Source organism: Falco cherrug, chromosome 8, assembly GCF_023634085.1.
Source record: "Falco cherrug isolate bFalChe1 chromosome 8, bFalChe1.pri, whole genome shotgun sequence".
NCBI lineage: Eukaryota > Metazoa > Chordata > Aves > Falconiformes > Falconidae > Falco > Falco cherrug.
This window is the reverse complement of record NC_073704.1, coordinates 37,770,786-37,794,046: the sequence shown is the minus strand read 5'-3', so window position 1 is coordinate 37,794,046 and position 23,261 is coordinate 37,770,786. Positions and strand designations below refer to the sequence as shown.

The following is a 23,261-nucleotide window of genomic DNA, read 5'->3' as shown; positions in this document are numbered from 1 at the left end:
TCTTCACAAAATGAAATTTGCTGTTCAGGTCCTCATCATGTTAATTTTTTTATTTATTTTTTTTTTTTATCCCATGTGTCCTGATTAGGAGTGTAAAATACTTTCCATGTTTAAAAAAACCCAAACAAACAAACAAATACACCATTATATGCTTGGACGAGATTTGAATATTAACCTAGAAGAGTTGATTCGAGTAAAAGCTTAATCAATGAGGCCAGCTTTGTATTCAAACAGAATTTTCACCCCTTTCTCACCAGTGTAGCTTATGCTAGTTTGACAAACATTAGTCCCAAAAAGTGTTCTTATATTTTGTGTATTTCATTATTCAATTTTAGCTTCCAATCCATGTGCTGCTAATGAGGGCAGAGGTCCATGTTCTCACATGTGTCTGATAAATCACAACAGAAGTGCGGCATGTGCCTGTCCACATCTGATGAAACTGTCTTTAGACAAGAAAACATGTTACGGTAAGTTTTCCTCCGAAATTCTGACAATTGTATTTATTTTAGAATTTTGAACTGGACAAATTAAAACACAATCTTAAAAAAAATCTTTACAGTACATTTTGATGGTATATTTTAAAGCGATATCTACTTTTTGAGAATTGATAACTCTAATATATGAGGTGTGTGTAGCTTTGATGTTTAATACCATAGCCATTTTTTCCTGTTCCTTGTGTATATGTTAGTAAAAGTTATCTCTACAAAACAGAAAGATGTATACTGTAAAATGTGTCACCGAAAAATGGAGTCAGGTAAGCTGAATGACAGAAATGTGCTTCATGTTTAAATCTCTACCTGTTCTTCTAAAGTAGTCTTCATTTTCTTAATCCTTGAAAATGAAACTAAGAGTAAATATTAGACATGCAGCCTTGCAGGGGAGTTTTATAAAGAATTGCAGTAAAGACTTTTAAGTTATAAAAGCTGTTTAAATGTCAAATAATTGTGTCTTTTATCAGTTAAACCTTGTACTATAGTATTCTTTTCAGTGTGCATTAATAATGTTTAGGAAATACAGAAAAATACTTCATTGTATCAAGGGTATTGCGGTGAAGAAAGTTACCTTAACTGTTTGGAGCAGACATTTGCTCCAATAATTTAGATTGTTGAGATTAGAAAAACAGAAGTCTGTTTTGCCTTTAAGGTATTACCCTTTTTCATTAGGGAATGTCTAAATTAAAACAATCAATGTTTGTTGGTGGTTTTTTTTTTCCATCTGTTTTCACTGCTTACACGTACATTGTGGAATTCCTACTGAGTTTCATTTTTTGGGAAACTTCCCTGTTACGGTGATACTCTGTTGCCCTGATATACCAAATTTTATTATCTGTTAGGATATGTTGGCAAATGAAATCATATTTTTGTGATTGGGATAAGTGGAGTAAAAATTTTAAAATAACATTTTTAACATTCTCTCTTACACATTCATGAGACCATACAGCTTTAGGTTGCAGTAACATCATGTCCAGCATCCAGAATTAATATATTTTTCCTGTGACGTTTTTGTGCTTTTCTGTCATAGTTTATTTCTCAATTGTCACTAAGCTGCAGGATTTCTGGATGTTAAATCACTCATGTAAACTTTATTTACACATTTGTAAAGTGATCTTAAATGAATGACTTGAACTTCTGTTAGCGATGTTGTGCAGAGGATGAGGAGTGATGTTTTCTTTTTTCTAACAGAAAGGAAGAAGTTTCTTCTTTATGCAAGGCATTCAGAAATAAGAGGGGTGGACATAGAAAACCCATACTTCAACTTCATCACAGCCTTCACTGTTCCTGACATTGATGATGTGACAGTCATCGATTTTGATGCTGCGGAGGAGCGCTTATACTGGACTGATGTGAAAACACAGACCATCAAGCGTGCCTTCATTAATGGCACTGGCTTAGAAACCATTATTTCAAGAGGTAAATACCATAACATTGAAGTAATAATAATTCATTGTACTTATAAGCATGCTAAAATATGTACCAAAGTTCTTGTTGAGTGTACCTTCCACTGGTATTGGATAATTGATCTAAACAATAAGAAAGCATAATTTTGTTTTGGATTCCGCTTCATTTTATTGATTCACAATTCATTTTTATTTAACTAAATTGTGGTGTTATTTTAACATTGCTTTTATATGAGATTGGAAATATTGTAAACAATGGAAATAATGTCTTCTGGGGAAGGTAGAAGTAATAAAATGAAAAGCAGAAAAACAACAGTATTCTGACATAGCGCTGACCTACCGAAGAAATTAGCAGCATCAGAGTTATTTTTTTCTTTCCAGTTTATGTAGATCTTTCAGCTTTGGCACCATTCATGAAACACATGGTGTGGTAGCTCTGTAATTTTGGTAATACTGGTGTTATGGATTTACCTGTTGTCTTCTTCCAGCATGTGTCTTGTTCAAACTGATTGCCATCAGGCTGTTTGCAGTACTTGAATGCTGTGAGGAAGTGGTCTTGAGTCTGTGTCTTTCAATCCTGTAAACTTTTGTTCCATCAGTGCTGCTTCAGTTACTTATAACAGTAGATTTCGGATTTTCCTTTTTACTGAGCTTTCTCCTTACAGGTAGATTGCTTACAGCGATACAAGGAAACCTAAAATATTGCAAATGGAAAATCATAGCTGGCTTGTTTTTTTCTGTAGTTAACACTTCCATTGTTCCGGCACTTTTGCTTTGTACTTTGAGTACAGAAACCTAATGGATTGTAAAGTCTGTTCATGATTGCTTCAACCCTATGGCAGTAGCTTCAGTATTAAAGTGATACCGGTTTTTTTCCTTGCCTAGTGCTGGGGTTTGTTTGTTTGTTCATGTCCAACCACTATCAGTTCCTCTCCTAGCACCACACAATGTTCTTCTATTTCGTAATATAACTATCTGCTTGAACATAGAAAACTGTTCTGACAGTAATTATCTCAAGGCAAATTCTGTAAACTCTGGTTCCTCAACTGTTAAATATGTGTTTGAAGGGGAAGAGATGAAAAGAAAAAAATCACTTCTGCAAGATCAGACCTTTTCTGATTTTGAAAACAAATAAAAAAAACCAGACCTCTTTAGTTTTTTGATTAATTTTTTGATGATTTCCCCAAATAAAGTTCTGCCCCTGGTGTCACTCCAGAAGAATTTTGTTCTGAATTAGCATATTTGGGGAAATCATTGGACAAATGTGGCAATATTAATTCTTGGCTGTGTAGGTTGATGAACCTGTTTATTTTGTGTAAGTATCTTGGTTTTTTCACCTGCTATCTCAGAGACGACTTTATTGATAATTGGAGATTTTTTTTCAGTACCAGTAATGAAAGCAAAGTTCAGAATGCCTCTTAGAGCTAGTCTTTACATCATTGAGGTGCCCAGAAGAGGAAGAGTTCTTGTGTTTTTAAATGGTAGTATTCCAAAAAAACATTGTTTACTATATAAAATATATAGTGAAAAATCACAAAACTTGTCAACTTAATGAAACTTAAAGAAACGTACTGTGTGTAAGTGTTTCTGTTTATCAGCATTCTTTTTATTGTGGTAGCTTCTGTGCTGGAGGTTTTCTGGGCTGTTCTTTTTTTCTGTGCCAGATGTAACTCATTATATATAAAATATGCAAATTTACCATGTTCTGGCACATCAAAACATTATAAAGACTACTTACTATGTGGAAATGATCTCATTTACTTACAGTTGTATTTTTGTACTTCTTATGAGAGCATAAGAAGCTTTGTAAGCACATACTAGTGGGATTCTTGCAGGATGAAGTCTTATGTTAATGTCACAAAGATGCCAAAGTCATAGTTTAATCTTTTTAAAAGTATGAAATGCTTGTTTTCTAGTTCCTCCAACAAACAAACAAACAAACAAAAACCCACCCACAACCAAAAAGGCAGGGGATCAGTTTAAAATGGGTCAAGGCTCTGAATTCAGTGGCCCTTGTTGCATTCTCTAAAATTGGCAGACTTCCTAATGCCCAATCACTGTTTGACCTTAGGTATAGGCAAGTCAGTCCACAGCCACATCCATGTTAGTTTGTCAATGATAATAATTCTGTCAGTGGAAGTAATCATGTGAAGTTGACAAAGAGAGAGTGTATAAACTATGAACTATAATGAAATCATGAAATCGCCCTTAGCCTGCTTCCTCATCTTCAAAGGTGCTGTACAGTATGAACCATTGCTATGCCAAAGCAGAGCAGCTTGTTGATATCTAAATGATGAGCAGTGATTTTGTATGCAGCATTTAAGGCAGATATCAATATATTTAAAAAAAAAAATCAGTGTCTTGCTAAGGAAGACTATCTCATACAAAGACACTTGTGAAGGTACTAAATTGATCGTATTATATTCGTTTGTCACTACTGCAGGTAATGCTGCTGTGGTTTAACCCCAGAAATCAGCTAAGCCCCACACAGCTGCTTGCTCACTCCATGTGAGTGGGCTGGGGAAGAGCGTTAGAAGGATGAAAGTGAGAAAACTCATGGGTTGAAATCAAGACAGTTTAATAAGAAAACCAAAAGCTGTGTGCACAAGCAAAGCAAAAAAAAATTCCTTCACTACTTTCCATTGGCTGACAGATGTTTAGCTACTTCCAGGAAAGCAGGGGAGTAAGATGGAGTCTTCAAAAGCCTTCAGAAATAAAACCAAAACTTCTTTAGTCATGTAGCTACTTACCTACTAACATGCTGTAGAAGTGTGCTATAAACCAGTGGTTTTAATTCAGATACTCCATACTGAGTCTTCCTGGTGCTAAAGAGGGAAGTAGGCTTTTAAACTTCAGCATAGTTGTGCCTTAGAAAGCCACTTAATGTTCTCTATGTAAAGTGGAACTCGCAACTAAAGAAGTATGAGCCTTCCTCTTACATCATGAATAATATTTATGTTTAGTAATTGTGAGTGTTGAACTTTCCAGTGGAGGGTAATTCATTCTACATCATCATCCATTAAAAAAAACCACCACAAACCACACTTCTTAATACTGCATTGAGTAGTAAATGCATTTGTAAGTAGAAAAATACACTCAGAAAATTCACCGTCTGTCTGATTATTATTTTTGGACAATATGTTTTTTGCTAACTTTAAAAGAAGTATTTATGGAGGATTTCCTAAATCTTCAGTGCAGTTTTGATGTTCTTATTGCAAGTATATCAGGCCCAAGAAGAAAAATAATGATTATTAATTCTTGGCAACCAGTTTGTACAGACATCTGAGTAGCATATTGCACAATATTGTTAACAAGCTGTAGAAGATATTGTTGGGATTTTTTCTCTAAGTCTGAGAATAATCCAGACAGAAAATAAAGAGAATAACTACTTTCACTTTTTGCAGATATCCAGAGTATCAGAGGTCTTGCAGTGGATTGGATATCACGTAATTTATATTGGATTAGCTCAGAATTTGATGAAACACAAATTAATGTGGCACATTTAGATGGTTCCTTGAAAACCTCAATCATCCATGGAATCGATAAACCCCAGTGTCTTGCAGTTCACCCAGTAAAAGGGTAAGATATCTGTGGTTTTAACAAATGAACTGTGGTAAAGCTTGTCAGAAGCTGAGTTTTCAGATTTTGAGTTGCCCTTTCTGTTTTGTTTCAAACTTAAGGTAAATGCATATGTTTCAAAGATTTTGCTGAGATTTCTGAGTACTGCTTCCCTACCAAAGCTTACTGTTGATTAAATCATGTAATCATTAGTTGTATATTTTGCCTGCTTCTAGGAATGTTTTCCCTATTGATGCATTAAAAATACTGTGTAAACAAAGCAACATTTGAAATATGTTCATCTTCTTCTTCAGTAAGCTCTACTGGACGGATGGTAACACAATTAACATGGCAAACATGGATGGCAGCAACAGCAAAATACTCTTTCAGAATCAAAAAGATCCTGTTGGTAAATACCTTTTTTCCTGTTGTGTTTTTATTCGATAGTGCTTTATTACAGACATTATCTTGAAATGCTGTTTAAGTATACAATGATGTTTTTCATGTACTGTATAACAGAGATAAGAACAGACATAAAGACATGAAAAGCACTGATGTACCCCTGTGTTTTGCAATTTAAGATATTTTTGGCCCATTCTAATTGAAATCTATTCTAGTGGGCTACATACATTGTTATTAACCTCTAGGATTACCGTAGACCGAAGGTGAATGAGAAGCCATCTGTATTTCTCAGTCTTTTGGTCATGGGGAAAAAAAGCGTAGAGAGAATGCTTTTAATTTATGAATGTATGTGAGAGGATACTCTGACTGCAAATGTAGAACCTTCCTCACCAGAATCCCAGCTGCATTTATTTTTGGTTCAGGTATCTTTTCTTCTTGTAACTTCATTTTTTTTTTTTTAGAGTTAAAGTGGTTACAACAATTGTTGTTGCCTTATTAATGACCTATAAATAAAGTGATTACATATTAAGGCATCTATGGGTTTTCATAACTGAATGCTTTAAGCAGGCTGAAGTAAATATGACAAATAATTGAATAAATTTGACAACAAAGCAACACAGAATGCATTTTAGACCCTAATTTCAAATAATTTTGTAGAAATTATTTGGTGTCTTTTATTGTCGATTTGATTTTCTGTCTATCCACTTGAAGAGACAGTTATTTATTGGGAGGAAAAGGAGTGGTAAACCCACTAATTTTAAGGTGAAGTATAAACCATAAACACATTTAATAATATTATGACAATATTAGGAAATAAGCCTGTGTGCAACATTTTGCACTGAATATCCTGTGATCATAGGTCCTAAATTGCAGTCCTTATGGTTTCTGTCATTGAGTTTGTTCTGAGTAGCAGTAAAGCCACTGAACCAAATACATGGTAGAATGGTAAGTACTCCTTTTTTTTTTCTTTTCCTTTTTGTTTTTTTCCCCCCTCCCCTCCCTTGTAAGTATATCAGTTCTGTCAAAGGCTGCATGTGCAAATCCACGTGGGTTTTCTGATGTTTTTCTTCATGGACATGTAAAGTCTCACTGGTATCGGATGGACTGTTCGTGCAGTTAAACGTACCTGTAAGCTTGGAGGAATGATGATTGCAACATTACTTTTTTACTTCACCACGGAGCTGCAAGTGAAACAATGTTTTTTCTTTCTATAGTGTTGGATTAATTTTTAACACCTTTGAGATCTGATAAGAATTACTTCAAATAGGTTATATTCCAGATGAAAGGATCTTACTGCATAGTAATGATACCTATCGCATAATAAGGAAACCGTAGAGATTTAACCGTTTTTCCCTTCTTGGCTCTCTGAAAGCATGCTAAATTGTAAAGTATGTAAAGCATAGAATATGTAGTATGCAAAGTGTGTAGAGTAAAGTATGTATGTAAAGGGAAAGTAAAGCTTGCACTTGTCTATTTCTGAAAAACTTTCTAATCGGTAGATGTCTTGGCTCAGTTTTGTCTGTTGATGGATATGAAAACAAATTCTGTTGCATGTCTGAGAAAAATTATCAGATACACTATAGATAAAATAAGTACTAAATTTCCAATATCGAACTCTAAATAGAAATATATGCAAAATGCCTTTTTTAATGGTTTAAATTACCCTTACCATTAGCATAAAGCTAATTAACATCTTGGCACTCTCATGCTAAGAACAAGAAAACATTGCTGAAGAGCCAGAGAGTAGCAGTCTTAAAACTATGATTTAGCATCTAATTTCTAACTGAGAAGCTGTCTTTTTCTACAAGTGAAAATCTAGTTCATGCAGTGCTGATATTGAATATTTGGGGAGCGAGGTGAATGATCTAATAAGTGAGTTCACAGGTGGATTACTGGAAAGCAAATATATGGCTTATAAGAGTTGGATGTCCTGATAAGTCATAGGGTTTTTTGTTTTCTTAAGGCATAATTTCAAAATTTTAAGAATGAGGGAAAATTTTCCAATCTGTGACCTGAAGTATGCTGATGATTTTTTTTCTCAATTTGAGTTCTATTAAAAGGAGGAGACTATTTCAATTAAAATATTTCTTATCAACATCAGGAGTATGTAGTTTGGAGATTTTGGAAACTGATAATCTTGGAACAACTACACATTGTGTCTCATTTTTATCTGCAGTTCTATAAAGGCTGAAATACTGACACATACAGATTTGTTAAAAAAGGGAACTAATCACTGAGGTTCCATTAAACTGCAGTCATGGGGGTTCAGAATTAGTGCTTAATTTTGTACTTTGTGATGCAGATCATTTGATCATTGGTGTCTTGAACTTTAAGCAGTTAACTTGAACTGTTAAGCAGTTGTTTGTTATAAAACCCTAAAAGTACAAACTGTGCATTCATTGGACTGTTGTTAAGGAAATGGCTATTACTAAACTGTCAAGTTTGTATTGTTAGTAAGTTTTGAAATAACTGGGTTAAATAACCTTTAAAAACATACTGGATTCTCTCTCAGCTAACTTCAAAGGACTCCATAATTACAGGTTGAGGGAGAGGTGTTTGTTTTTTGAAATAGAGTTCAATCCTTTCTTCTGAACAAATTTGGAGTTTCCGTTTTGCTCATGATGATATCACAGCTCTGATTGCTGTTCTAGCTGTTCTTGTTTCATTTTCTTGGCTGACTCTCCAGTTGAATATTCCTTGCTTTCTTTTTTTATATAACATGGTTTACAAAAACTACATTGTTGCAGGTGTTAACCAAAAATGTTCTTGAGATTAGCTTTTGAAATTTTCATCCTAAATTTATTTTGTTTGTTTAAAAAAAGTTATTTCTTAAGTATGCGTTTATGTTTAGCAGAGAAACAAGCCTAAGGACGTCCTAATTTTAAGCACTCATTTTTCACCTGAAATGTAATTAGCCATAAACAGTTAAAAAAAACCTTTCTTAAGTCTCTAAAGTGGGAAATGTGAACAAAAATTGTAAATTCTGTTCCTATACTTCATCTAATTTGTAATTAGCAGTGTCCAACATTCAATTGATTTAGATAGTAAGAATGAACCCCAACTTGAAAGTTCTTGGAACACAGTTTCCATAAGCTTCCACTGCTTGTTACAGAACATTTCCACAGGTAAACATAAAGTTAGAGGAAAATACATAATTTTAAAAGTAAGTGTGTGAAAAGTGCTATCAAGAGTCATTTCTTTGTACTTCAGGGTGCTCCAAATTAAAATTTCAAACTTGATTTTCTGGTAGTGAAAGCTAAATATCTCATTATATATGTGGTTTTAAGACTGGAACCTCTGTGTATGAATTGCTGGAATAGCCATTATGATATGCTTTTTAAATAGTAGCATATTTCTGGAAATTTCAGTAAGGAAACTAAAAAATGCTTGTGAAAACAGTGATGGCCTAAGTCATGGAAATATTAAAAAACAAAAAACAAACAAACAAAAAAAAAACAAACACGACAGAATTCTCTGACACCAGTATTTTGCAATCCACATATTTAGGTTGACTTTGGCAGCTGGGACATAAGGTGTAAGCCAGTCACCCACACAGAATGCATCATGAGTGTCTGTGATCCTTATGGCTAGTGAGTCACCTATTTTCACTGGAAAAAACGGGACAGTTCCTTAAAAAATCTAAACAAACAGAAATAATATGTTTTCACAAAGGTTGGTAATAGGTGAATAACACAACAGCAAAATACTTTGGGAAGAAAAATGTGGTAGGCTTGGGTAGAAGGAGATAGGAATGTTATTTCTTGTCAATTGGTGCTGGGTGATTGAAATACTCGTATATGGAAGCACCAGTTTAATATCTGAAGAAGTAGGAAACCTGACAAGATAACATTTTAATAGCTGTGTAGATTGCATTCACAACAATCCCATAAATAGATTTTTCTAGGTGAAATCAGTGAGTAGCTCGCTGGTAGCAGTAAAGAGTTACAGAGGATGGCAAATGCTATCCATCTCAGAGTAAGGAAACTTTTGTACTTGCATATTACCATTGTAATCCATAGCAAGGTTCATTCCTATTCCCAGGAAAGTTTCCTGTGCTAGGTCTAAATACTGCACATGCCGCTTGCCTCCAAGGTGTGTGGCACTGTCTTTTCACTGTGAGCAATGCTGGTTGTACAGGCAGGACAACATGTATGTGCAGAGAGATGCTGCAAGATCAATCTCTCCTGAAGGCGCTACTTGGTATCCTTATCTTCTCTTGAGGGTGGATTGTTTTGTTCTGGCTGATACACTTACAGAGAGGGGAGAAAATAGCAGTAACTGTAAAGGACTGGAAAGCTGTTTTTCAAAAGCTTAGAAAGTGGACACTTTTTGGCCTACTATGTCAAATACATGTAAAGAAATAGTGGCATGATGGTAGCTGAAAGTACCGCAGCATGCAGCACTCCTTCCTTCCATCAGGATTTTGAAAATAGATCTGGCTTTCCATAGAGAAGCAGTTTCCATGATGGAAGAAGTGTACTGTACAGTATCTAGAGGTTGACCTATGGAGTGAAATATAGTATTTTTTGGCAACTGTCTGCTGGGTGCCTAACATGAGTTCTGGGAAAAGTGTAGCACCAAAACAAATTATTATGGCATGTATTGTCACCATGCCAAGCACATTTCACCATGGAAGATCTCCTGCTACAGTTACTTGAATGTTTTTCAAGGATTATAGAAGTCTGAAACACTTTATCTCTGCATTCTTTGCTTTTACTTGCAGTAAATTGTATGCTTTGTTCATTTAGTAGGTTATTTTGCAACTGTTTTATTTCTGTGGTTCCCTTTCTTCTAACTCCAAAGAACTGATCATGAGGTCAGTTCACTATGAAGCAAAAGTAAAATGAATACTGTAAACTTAGTGAGAATTAGTATTAGGTTTTGGTATTTTAGCATTCTAAGCGAAGGGCTGCACATGTAGGCAGAGAGCAGACTTTTCATGGTTCTGAATCACAAAAAATAGCTTTTTTCCTAATTTTTTAAGTATTCATTATTATAGAATACAAATGACGGTTTCTAGTTTGCATTAACTAGTAGTTAATGACCTCACTTAAGACCTCAGTTTGTTCAAGTAATTTTTCTTTGCCAGATAATGCTATTTCATCAGTCAGTCACTGATTGATTTGTGTAGACTTTGGGAGAAATAAAAGGCAGAAATCTTTTTTTTTAAAAAGGCGTGCTTTTTTTCAGTATAAATGGGCAGTTTGGTTTGTTTCTCTCTCTGTCTTTTTTTTAGGTTTGACTAGATGAATGGATAAATAACAGGGTTTTGTGTGTGTATATATATATTTCATAACTACACTTTTATTATGAAAACAGTTTAACACTAAATGTTTATTATCAACTCAAGCCACAGTTAAACCTGTATATATTAATTACAGGTTTATCAATAGATTATGGGGAAAACAAACTTTACTGGATCAGTTCAGGAAATGGAACCATAAATAGATGCAACTTGGATGGTGGTAATCTTGAAATAATAGAATCAATGAAAGAAGACTTAACAAAAGCCACAGCTTTAACCATTATGGGTAAGTCCAGTGATAATAACTTAGCTTTTAAATGATTGGAAGCTAATTAATAATGAAAAATAAACATCTTGAAGAAGCTATTGTTGTTTATATGTAAATTACACAGTACAGACTGGTTTGTTTGTGATTTTTTTTAATATATATGTTTCATTGAACAGACAGTTTACAATCTGTATGACAAGTTTATGTTTATAAATATAATCTTGCATTTGTATACAGGATGCAGGTAACAGGTTGATGATGGCTTACATTTACTATAGTAAAGCATTTCAGAAGGGGATATGTTATGCTCTTTCTTACAGATAATTATGACTTGTTTCTTCTGCTGCTCTCTTGTTTCCACTCTTAGTTCAGAGTGGCCCTGGTTTGTTTGATTGGCTTGTGCTTTGAAAACTTCTTTGGGTTATGAACTGATGACTGATTATTTTGATAAATGCATTGTTTGGATTTTCAGATGTCTGCTAATATTCTGTGTATTAAATTCATTGGGGGAAAAAGTTCGGTTTGTTATACTTTGTGCATTAGAGAAGTTTAGAATGTTCAAACACATCTAAGTTACTAAAAAAATAATCAGAAGAATGGTCACATAAGAAAAAAATAAAAAAAAAAATCAAGAAGTCTTTAAGTTGCAGATTGCTGAACAAGAGTATTGCTTCAAATTCGTTGTTTCTCATATGCATCTTCAGTCCTTGAACCTCGCTGGAGTTAGGATACAGTGTGTTAAGAAAATTCAGTCTGACTCAGAACTGGTATTTATTATTCTAGAGATAACTTTAGAGCTGTCCAGAGCTGTCCATATTTCCTCCAAATGCTTTGCTGACCTCTGTTCTGGTTCAATTAAAAATTATTTACATTTATCTTTCATGTTAAAAAAAAGGTGCAGTTGATAAGTAGACGTTTGTTGGGGTAGTTGACTCATCAGCTGTCAGTCTTTTAATAAAGTATTTTGATTCATCAATTATATAACGTATGCGTAGGTGGTGTGCTTGTGAAAGTTATGCTAAATGAACTCCAAAGACTAAATGCATAAGTTGGAAATTAAGTCATATTTTAAAGTAGTAACGACTAAAGTAGCTTTATTATACACATATTTGACCAGTATTGAACTCTAAATACTGCTAAAATCTGTTGGAGAGGGGATGCTTTTATATATGCATTCATAAACAAAAGCAAGTTCTGTGTCACGAGGAGTCATGAATATTAATATAGACAACTTGTCTTTTGTTCATTTGATTATGACTAGAAATAGATGACCTCTTCCTTAGGGAGCTATGGGAAGTCTTTAATATGAGGTGGTGTAAAGAGTATTCCTTCATACTGAGATGTCAAGTCTCATCTTGAATCTGTGCTTCACAGAATCTGCAACAGTGATGATCTACCTGGAATACCGAATAAAGAGTTAATAGCTGTCATTTAAAGAAGAGTGTTTCATGCTTCTTTGCCTCAAAGTAGTTGAATTTTTCTGGTGTGGAGATGAGAGAATGTGTGCTGTGTAGTTTTTAAACATATATCTATCTAATATTACTAGTTTGGGATACTCTGGATTTATGATTAATGACAATTCTTCCTACTCTAAATGGGTAAACAAATCCTACAACGTGTTTGGGGTTTTCTGTTTGTTCTGCTTTTGGGTTTTGCCTTTCTTTTTAAGCCATAGTTATGATAAACTGCAATATGACATTGCAGTATGATTCAGTATAAATATCTGGTGGATAAAAGTGCAGACAAAGACAATTTTGTAAACAGTACTGTAGGTGCTGATTGAAAAACATGAGAAATTTCTGTTTTCATTTCTCCTGTATGTTTTTGTGTTATGGAACATAGCAGCATAAATGCCAGCTGTTTTCCTGAAGTGCTGGTGACTTTACATAGCTTCTTACGGTCAGGCTTTCATGCATGTAAAATGGATCAGAACTGAAAATTCAATGTGATATGAAGAAATACAAGAGATCTGTCATTCATAAATGATCGTAACTAATAATATGTAAATAAATAAGAATGAATAATTTTTCTGATGTAAGATTTAACATGATAGTGTGGGAAAATATAGTACCTCTGTCGATCTGTTTGCCTACAAGTTCAATAGGAAGTTATAGCAGCTGAATCACAGTCATTATGATGTTTATTGCATCATTTTTTGTCCAGTTCATAAAGTTTCTTGACTGCTTGTATCTAAAATCATGGTAAACACATAAAATAGAACATGAGTTGGAATGTTTCTTCTATATATATTGTAAGCAAACTTTTTTTACCATTTGAATTCATCAGTGACTTAAAAGAAAACAGGTCCATGATGAAGTCATACATCCTTTTCTACTCTTTCCATTTTTTTTATTTTTTTTTCAAATACACATTCGCTGTGAAATGTCAGTGCATGCAACATCAGCCATTTTTAGTTAACTTACCATTCAAAAATGCATGTGAATGCTTTAGTAGTGTCTCCCACTGTTTATTATCTTGCATTTGGTCAATAGTAATCTGCTTCTGCTACTTAGTTCAAAAACCTCTATAGTTTCTCCTGGTCTTTTAGAAGTTTATCTAATTCACAGCACCCTATCCTCCCATAATTTTCAACACCTACTACAGACAACACAAGTTGATAACAAGTACTGTTCTGGAAACTCAGGATTTGCCATGTGAGAGAATCTCAGATTTTCTTACACAGTACAGTGATATTCTGTTCAACATTCAGAAAATGGTTCCTATACTTGTTTTAATGTTTGAATTGGATATATTCAGTGTCTGATTTTAACAGTTTTCCTGGTAGCCAGTGTCTGAGTGTGATCTAATTATATAGATCTATTTGGCATTCTGCTTGAAGTCTCATTTCCTGCCTTCCAAGTTACTTAATGAAAAGGGTTCCTTAACTGAAACTGGTTGGAAATTTACCTTTGTGGTGAGAACTATATGTATTTCCCGGATTGGTGAGCAGAGTTGTCATATCACAGGATTTGAATTAGAAAGGAACTTGGAGCAATATCTGATGAATTTCCAAACTACTGTATTCTTTCTTGAATGATACAGTGCTCTGAACCATAAGCAGCATTGCTAGAAAAGTATTGATTAGTTACTGTAATTTTTTAGCTGGGAAGAAAAAGTTACTGAAGGCTTTTGTCAGCAGTTTTGTTGGATTTTGTAGCAGAGCCTCACAGAAATACAGTTTACCCAAAACCACAAAGTTCAGCTCATTTAGTTACAGAATAGGAATATGATTTAAGGTGTGTAGATTTTATAATGAGAATGTAATTTGTTGTTTAAAATTACTTTTAAAAACATAAAAGAAAATATTTCATGATACTAAGTAGTAGCCTTTTTCTAGTTGTTGTTTACTAGTATAAAATAAAGTAACGTCATGTAGTGAATGAGTCTACCTATAAGTGCTAGTTCTGTTGAAAATCATGTAAAATAATTTTCAACCAGCAATACAATGAAATCAGACATGTGTCATAGCTCTTCAGTGGAAGCATACATATTAGAACAATGTATTTGAACACAAACTTTATATAATACAGCCATGAAATTCTGCTATTAAACAATCAAACCAGACAGAAACAATTACAATATTTCATTTCAGACAGAAAATGTGTGTTCATATTACCAAAATATCTTCATGCCACCATTTTACTTCAATCATGTAGTTAAATGATATATTGGTTATTTGATTTTGGGTTTATCCTAAATAAAGTTTCAAATATGACACCAAAATGCATTTCTAGTAACTCAAATGGTGGGAGATGTGACTTTGCTGGACATAATTGCAAAGTGAGAGGGGCTGCTTAGATCAGGAAACTTCAGATACATACACCTTAATTTTCCAAGTCATCAGTCTTCTAATTGCCATAACACCATTCATTACATTAGCATTAATATATGAAATATATCTAGGCAATTTGCCCAGTTTTAAGTACAGTACATAGTTGTCTTCCATAAATACTCAAACCACCATTAATGAAAACTAATGGCCCATCAAAATTTGCATTCAGAGTGCCGCTTCAAATCTCCAAAGGACTGTCCACAATGCTAGTGTAGCAATTTTTGGCATTTCAAATTGCTGTTCGCCAATATGTTGCTGCACTTAATGCTAATTACCCAACAGAATGGATAAATACAACAATTTTAATCTATATTATAACCCAGGTTCAGCAACAAGATTGTAATTAGTGACTGAATAACACTCTTGTTAGCATCATCAAGCAACTAAATCATTTAACTTCCATTTGATATTTAAAGGTTTCAAATTCTTCCGTGGTTTGTGAAAGCAAGTTGTCTTTATGCTAAAGTAAACTGGTTTTGTGAAATCATATGCTGTATTTTAAAATTAATATGGAAATAAGTCATCCTGATACTAGAAATCATATGAGTTACCTGCTGCAAGAATATATTAGTAGCACAGAGAGAAATAGTCCAAAATTCTACTTAGAATTTTGCTCAAAAATAGGTGTATAACATATAGCTGTTTTTTTATTTTTGGGGGGTTTTTTGGTTTTGTGTTTTGTTTTTTTTTATGAGACACTGTTGTGGCATATATTGGCCATCTAGCAGTTTATGAAGAATTAAAACCTGTATTGTTTAGGTCTTGGGGCATAACTGGTCAGCTGTGACCAGTTTGTTGTTTTTTGGGCAGGTAGTCGGAAGTGTTTAACCTCAAGATTGCACTTCAGGATTTGTGGGTTGGTTTTTTTGGTTTCCTTTTGTGTTTGGTTTTGTTTGTTTTTTGTTAATATATCAGAAATGTCAGGATTTTCTTGAACTTCCTCATTTAACTCCCTATACTCTATCCATATGTCTTTCTAAAACTTGAAGTGCACCATATAAAGCCTCCATGTAAAAGAATAAATACTAGTTCAGTAAGATTTTATAAGTTATATTTTTAATGATGTGTTAATATAGTTGTCATGCTAGCAAGGATGGAAGAGGAAGATAAAAGAATAATTTTGAAGTGTATTTTGAGTATTCACTTGTGATTTGTTGTGATTTACCCTTTTTAACAGTACAGGCGATGTAGGAGACTACTCAGCCTCTGTGTTCACACTCAAATACTTCAAGGATTAGTAATGAGTTTATGCTGTAATGATTTTTGTTTTTTCTGTCATGAAGGGAGAAGAACTCTGTGATTTGACATCTCCAACACCACTGAAGGAAATTGGCTAGATACTGTTAACTGTATATGAAAGCTTCAAGTCTCATTTAATAGCTTAGTAAGCAAAAGAGGTACATGATGGAACGTAGTGAAGTAGAAATGGTTTGGCTCCATACTAATACAAAAAGGGAGAAATTAATAAAATGGTGTAGAAAATTATTAGTAATTTAACTTTTTGATAAAGTAAATGGCATGCCTTCATCTCATTGTAAAAGAATATGCAAAGTTGGTTGCTTGGTTATTTGGGGGTTTTGTAACCAACCAACCAACAGAAAAACCCAAACCCCAAAAAAACAAAAACAAAACCAAAGCCATTTTGTGGATGGGTATGGATGTGTAAATCAGTAAGTTCTTGTATTCCATGTGTAAGACAGCAGTCATTACAAAAATTATTTAATGGGCCATTCAGATCTGAGGATAAATGTCCTTAATTTGATTTTATATCCTTCAAATAGAGAATTTGAAGGCTGTAATCACTTCTTCACATACAGTCATTTAATTGAAAATGTTAGCCTAAACTTCTAGGATAGGTAATTCATTATTGTGGGTCATAATCTCACAGAAAAAAAAAAAAAAAAGTCACATTCCCATGATTTCCCTTATGGTTTATATCGCATAGTCACTCACATGTGAGATAAGAATATCTGTTTTACTGTAATCACAACACCAAAGCTGAGCACAGGAACTCCTTGTTCTAAGGGTTGTCTGATGAAAGAACCATCAGATGTAAGCTACTACTCATTTAACAGATTGATATCACAGGGTGACCTTCTCTTTCAGTCAATTCTAGTATTTTTGCATGCATAAGATGGTAGATTTCCTTTATGTTTTTACCTAGGTTTCCCTTGAGAGTTCCATTTATGTCTCTAAGTCTTCATATTCAGAATATTTGTCTTCTGTAGGTGGTTGTCCTATCATATACCTGTGAAGACTGCTCAGTAAATGCTTTTTTTCCTTGATACTTTCAGAGTTTGTTTTCTTTCGTGCAGTAACTTTTTACAGTTAATGCAATGGAAATGATTTTTCAGATCTACAGTTTTCATCATGGAAAACTCAACTGTCTGGCTCTATAAAGTATCAAACCTGCAGTATAGGCAATACCTCATTTAACTGAAAAGGAAATGAAGTTAAAATGAAGTTAATACACAATATTTGCTGGAAATGCAGTGTTCCTGAAATTTAGAAGTTTTCTCAGTCTATGGTTTTACTGTTGGTTCATCCACAGTAATAATTATTTCTGTCTAAAATGAAAATGCTGATGATGTAAAACTCGCAATTATACAGACTTGCTCCACTTAATTATTTCATTTAGGATGTGTAAAAGATACAGAAGTATTTGGAGGAAAAAAAAGAGAGGTGTTAGTACTTTTTCTTCATGTAGAACATTGCTGCAAGATTGTATTTCACAGTAATTAATACTTTAAATGTAGTCATGAGTGAATGAGTAACTCACTGGAAAGCAGTAGTTTGTTAGTAACCTAAGCATGTCGTACTGTCCATATACTGCCATTTACATTTTTCTGGTTTAAAAATGTATGTGACAAACAGAAGATAGAGTTGAATTCAGATGACTGCTATTTTCCTTTTTCTGTTGTTTTCCCTTTCATGGTTGCACTTAACACTCACGCAAAAACTATGTTGTGTTGCCTTTGAGACTGTTGGTCAAATCTAGGTCTGAGGTAATATGGTATTAAAATGTTAGCTAGTTCAGTTTGTTTAAAATAGTTACTTTTCCAAAAGGCTGAGAGCAGATGGGGGAGTTGCTTGCACTTGAGTTCATACCATTTTGTTAACTCAGAGAATATAACAGAAATGGGCCACTGAAAGCTTCTTTCTTTACAGAGGCTTCCTAGAAGGCTAGTACCAGAACTGCATTTTATTTCATTAATTAAATTTTCCTGACAAAATAGCTTAAGCTTCTTGAGGTAGGAATATAGGAAAAATAGTAGTTGTGGATCCTCAGAATTATAATTTTAAATCCAGAACATAAGACTCCGTAACTTCCTTTCTGAAATGGTTAGCTACAGAGTGTTAAGACAGTCACTAAGCTGAATGACTTGACTAATTCAAGAGAAACGATAGCCCCCAGTGAGCTGGAAGGAGGTCATCATACTGCTTAAGGCTTGTGACCGGAGTAAAGACTCAGGCAGGGGTTTCTGGCATTCAAAGAAAATGTGAAACAGACACCGTGAAACGTATTATGGACTCTGTTAACTTGGCAACCAAGAACATTCATGCCACCTCATACGTCTGTGCATACTCGAGATTGTGAGGGCTAATGTGTTAAGGACTTGAAATCAGAAGACTGACTATGGTTCCTGTGTCAGCTTTTGGCCATTAGTTTACTAAAGTTTGTTTGCTGTCAAAGCTGTTTAATAATTATATTCTGATGAATTGGGAGGTAAAGTCTGCTTTTGGTTTTGGTTTTTTTTTTTCAAGATTTCATAGTTATTGATTGTAATTTGCTTTTAATGAAAAATGTGGTTTATCATTACAAGCAATTATGTTGACATGTGAAAATTAATTTCTTCCCTAGAGTAAAGTCAGTAGAATTTCCATATAAAGCTAGACATTCTAATTTACATCTTTCTGTGGAAGTAGCCTCAAATCAGCAGTTGTTGCAGCAAAAGTGTTAAGTGGTAAAGACTGCTTTCATGTCTCCTGAATCTTAATAACACGGTACCATCAGCTTTCCTCTATAACCTTCTTTCCGTAATACCTCCAGTGCAGTACCTCATGTCTTTCGCCCCAAGACCTCACCCCAGTTTCTCTCTTGCTCTTCTGCACAACAGATGTCTGTACATGCAACCACTTGTGGAGCCTGCACCCATTCCCAGTTCCACAATCTGCTGTCACGCTACCCCATTTTCTTCATGTAGTCCTTAAATTTCTCCTCTCTTTTCTCTCCATTCCATTCCCCATATTTTTTGTGTCAAAACAAAATGCAGGCTGTTGCCACTGTGGAGCTACACATGAAGTGACGTGCTGGCCAGCACATGTGCTGCATAGCCATCTGGCTGCCAGCAAACTGAAGGGATTCAACTAGTCAATCATTCCGCTCTTTTGCAGGATGCAGGGCTCGGTCAGACAAGATTTTGTATAGGGTGGCTTTTGGGTTCATCAGGGAAGGATGGCATATGTGTGTTCTTAGTTTCACTTCGAAAGTAAATCTGTATTTTGACAAAGGTTGCATTAGCTCTGTGCATTGATTTTTCTTACGGTTCAAAAAAAAATATCAAAAGCTAGCAGCAGTATCTCGTGCTTTTACTGTGAAAAATAGAATATGGGTGGTTGTTGTTCCCGTTACGCTCGATAGAAATAGCTGGCAGTGCTTTGCATTGCGTTTGTTTATCTACAGCTAGAAACATTAGGAAGTTCTCCACTGAAGTAATGCTTTTATGCAATGTCTGAAGGATGACATTAAGAGTTAGCGTTGCCTAAGTGTTTTCTGTATGTTCGGTATGCTCTGTGTTTCAGTCTCACCCAGACAGGAAAGGACTGATTTGCTTTGCTTCCAGCAACCATTGACATTGATGAATAATGGGAACAAGCTGGCTGAAATTAATTATGATAAAAATGAACAGATTATGTTATAAGGGAAACAGCTGAAGGACTTGGCATTGGTTAGGTAAGGAGCTCTTCACTGTGAACGTTCAGTTGCTATGAGTTAGCTGAGTCCCTGTTTTGGAAGTGAGTTTAAGTTCTCAAGTGTTTAGTCTGTTAAAATTAGACAGTAAGCATCCTTACTATGTTTATTATACTTTTGGATCTGACAAAAGTTTGCTTGCCTTTCAGAAATACACTTCCACTATTTCAGTGCATTCTTTAGTTTTCTCTGAACTGAACCATTGCCATGGACGTCATGGAATACATATATGTAGAATATATTAGTTTGTGTTAAACAAATTATTCCACCTTGACTAGGCAATGCTGGTGACTGCATATGTGAAATTTAAAGTTTGGGGGGGGGGGTTTCTCTCTTGGCACATGGCAAGTCATAAAAGTACATCTTGGCTGTCAGTACCCTAATACTCAAGTTGTGATAGTCTCAGGTGTGAGATAAGGGTGAACAGTCTGGGGGCACCCCTGATGTAGGACATTTGACTGTAGTCCGTGACAGTATGGCTGTTAAAAGTAGCAGTGCCATACTAAAGAGCTTTTCCATCATCAGCTCAGCATCTTCAGTGAAACACTGACAGGACATAGCTGTGGTAGAAAGCAGTTCTATGATCTTGATGTCATCCTTCAGAGCTACACTAAAGCTATTAACTGTGGCCTTTTATATGTGTAGTATTATAACGAAATACCAAGAAGGTAAAGAATATCTCTAGTGTTCTTTTCATATCCCCTCATTTTAACCTACTCTGTCTCCCAAACTTTCGCAATATGGAATTTAAATTTTTTATGACAGCTGCTAGGAAGGTTTTCAAACTGTGTATTTCATATTCTTTTCTTCTATTTGCAACATTTCTTCCTGCTGTGTTTCCTGATAGGTGGTCTTTGCTTTTTTCTTTCTGCTTTGTGAATGCTATGACTTATTTTATACCCCATTTATACAATATGGAGTGATGGCATGAAACATGAGATATTCAAAACTTGGTGGGAATACTACCCTAATACTGAATTGAGGAAAACTAGTAAAGATTATTACCTTAAATTTATAAGTCATTAACACTGAGGCATCTTACTAGCTTTCGCTAGATGAATGAAAGACTTGCAAACTCTTTAATTGGAGAGGCTTTCACTAGTTCTAGCGGGTTATGAGTCAAAGTCTCAAAATGACAGACTGATAAGACTGGTAAGTGTTGTATATTTCTGAACAAAACTGAAGTAATCCCTAGTGTTGACATTTAAATTATGTTAATGTGGCTTAAAAAAGAACATTTTCCTGAAGTGATGTAAGTGAAATGAAGGAGACAGTATACATCTCATGTATACCTTTCAGTTTCTTGAGATTTCTTTTAAACTTCTTGCCTTCGTACACTCTTATTTAAATTCTTGTGAAGATTATCTTAACATGAATACTGATGTTTGTGTCTTTATTTCTTTTTTAATTAAATTTTACATTCCACATTAACCAATATGTCCACAGCAATATGATCAAACTCAGTTATTCTATCCTGTCACTTAGTATCCTCTCTGCATTTAAGTGAAATCTTCATGACTGAAGTCACCTGAAATCCTACACTTGAAAAATGCATTGCATGTACTGTAGATGTGCATCAAGTGAGAATTCTGTCATAAATTTTTGACAAGTCATTCCTACTATAATTCAAGTATTCTGCATGTGTGGATCGATGAAGGATGTTTTGATGTTTTATGCTAGTATGTACATAGCATGTCTCATTTTTTCTATTATTTTAAAATGTTGTGTAAATTATGATGAAAAAGTTGCTATCAATGTAAGTTGGTAATTTCAATAATTTATTTAAGACCATAACTTCTTAATTATTTTTATGGTAATTGTCATGCTTCTTCATTTGAATACTCCAGACAAGTAATGTAAACCTGGAACGAGAGTTCCTGTCATCTCTGTGTACATAATGAATGAATATAACAAAGTTTGAGAATAAACCCTTTGTTGTAGTAGTACATGATCTGTGAATAAAGTTCTCTAACTTTCAGTTAATTTGAGCATAATACAGTTTTTACACCTAAGAAGAAAATCTACAAATCCAAAATTTCTGGTTTTAAAATAAAGGAACTGACTTTATTCTTTGAGCAGTTTTCCTTAAAATTGATCTGAGAATTAACCTCAAAAGCTTTTTCCCCACCTTGGGTTTCAATTCTATATAATTTTTTAATGATCCTCTTAATTTTTGAAAATTGAAAATTTTACAGATAAAAAGCTTTGGTGGGCGGACCAGAATTTAGCTCAGATTGGTACCTGTAGCAAAAAAGATGGAAGAAACCCAACTGTCCTGCGAAACAAGACTTCAGGTGTTGTACATATGAAAGTGTATGATAAAGCAGCCCAGCAAGGTATGTTAAAGTTTAAGCATGTTTAACCAGCTCTTAGACTGCATCTATTTAATTGTAATTCAGTGTAAAATACTATAAAATATTTTATTATTGAATATATTACGGTATAGAGTAGGATAATTGATCTGGCATATCTGCTGGATGTATTTTAATTTATCAGGTGTTCTCTGAAGTTTACAGTATTGTGAAGTTTGAAGTTCTTTCAGAGAATCTAAGTTTAAAATTTTCAATTAAAAAATATCAGTTAGTGTGCACTTGCTCTCTAATTAGTGAAATTTTTAGTATTATGAGAGAATTCATTAGTAGTTTTCATTATCAATTTGTTTTAAGACAGTTTAATTCATCAAAATTGACAGAGTGACAGCAGTATGAATCAAAAGTGAGACAACAGGAAGAGGCAGGAATATTGCTAATACTGCTACAACTTAGTTAACAAAGTGGGAGCTAAGATAATATGAAAAAGTGTAATATGGGGTCATGCACACAGTTTTACAAATTTGGAGATCAGAGATGGAAACATTTGAGAGATTACTTCTGATTCCATCTGCTGAAAGTGTTAAGGATTTTATCTACATGAAACAAATTATTTCATTTTGTGGAGAAGTTACCAAAAGAGCACGGGATTGTTTAATACAATAAGTAGTCTTTGCATAGAATACATTAATTCAGTTCCATATTGAGCACTTCTGGGAACACTTGCCATGTTACCTAATCTAGGAAACACCAAAGGTGCTTCTCCAGCCTGGTGCTT

The 23,261-nt window shown here is 34.2% G+C and overlaps 1 protein-coding gene across 1 annotated transcript in view; it reads left to right on the top strand.

The window, feature by feature from the left end:
- The window catches only part of LRP1B (LDL receptor related protein 1B), a 470,805-nt gene that overhangs the window by 247,725 nt on the left and 199,819 nt on the right, over window positions 1–23,261 (top strand). Inside the window, exons 26-31 of the mRNA XM_027815297.2 lie at window positions 336–467; window positions 1,683–1,910; window positions 5,302–5,476; window positions 5,770–5,864; window positions 11,239–11,388; window positions 22,370–22,510. Of these exons, the coding sequence (XP_027671098.2) occupies window positions 336–467; window positions 1,683–1,910; window positions 5,302–5,476; window positions 5,770–5,864; window positions 11,239–11,388; window positions 22,370–22,510 (921 nt within the window). The remainder of the gene's footprint in view (window positions 1–335; window positions 468–1,682; window positions 1,911–5,301; window positions 5,477–5,769; window positions 5,865–11,238; window positions 11,389–22,369; window positions 22,511–23,261) is intronic.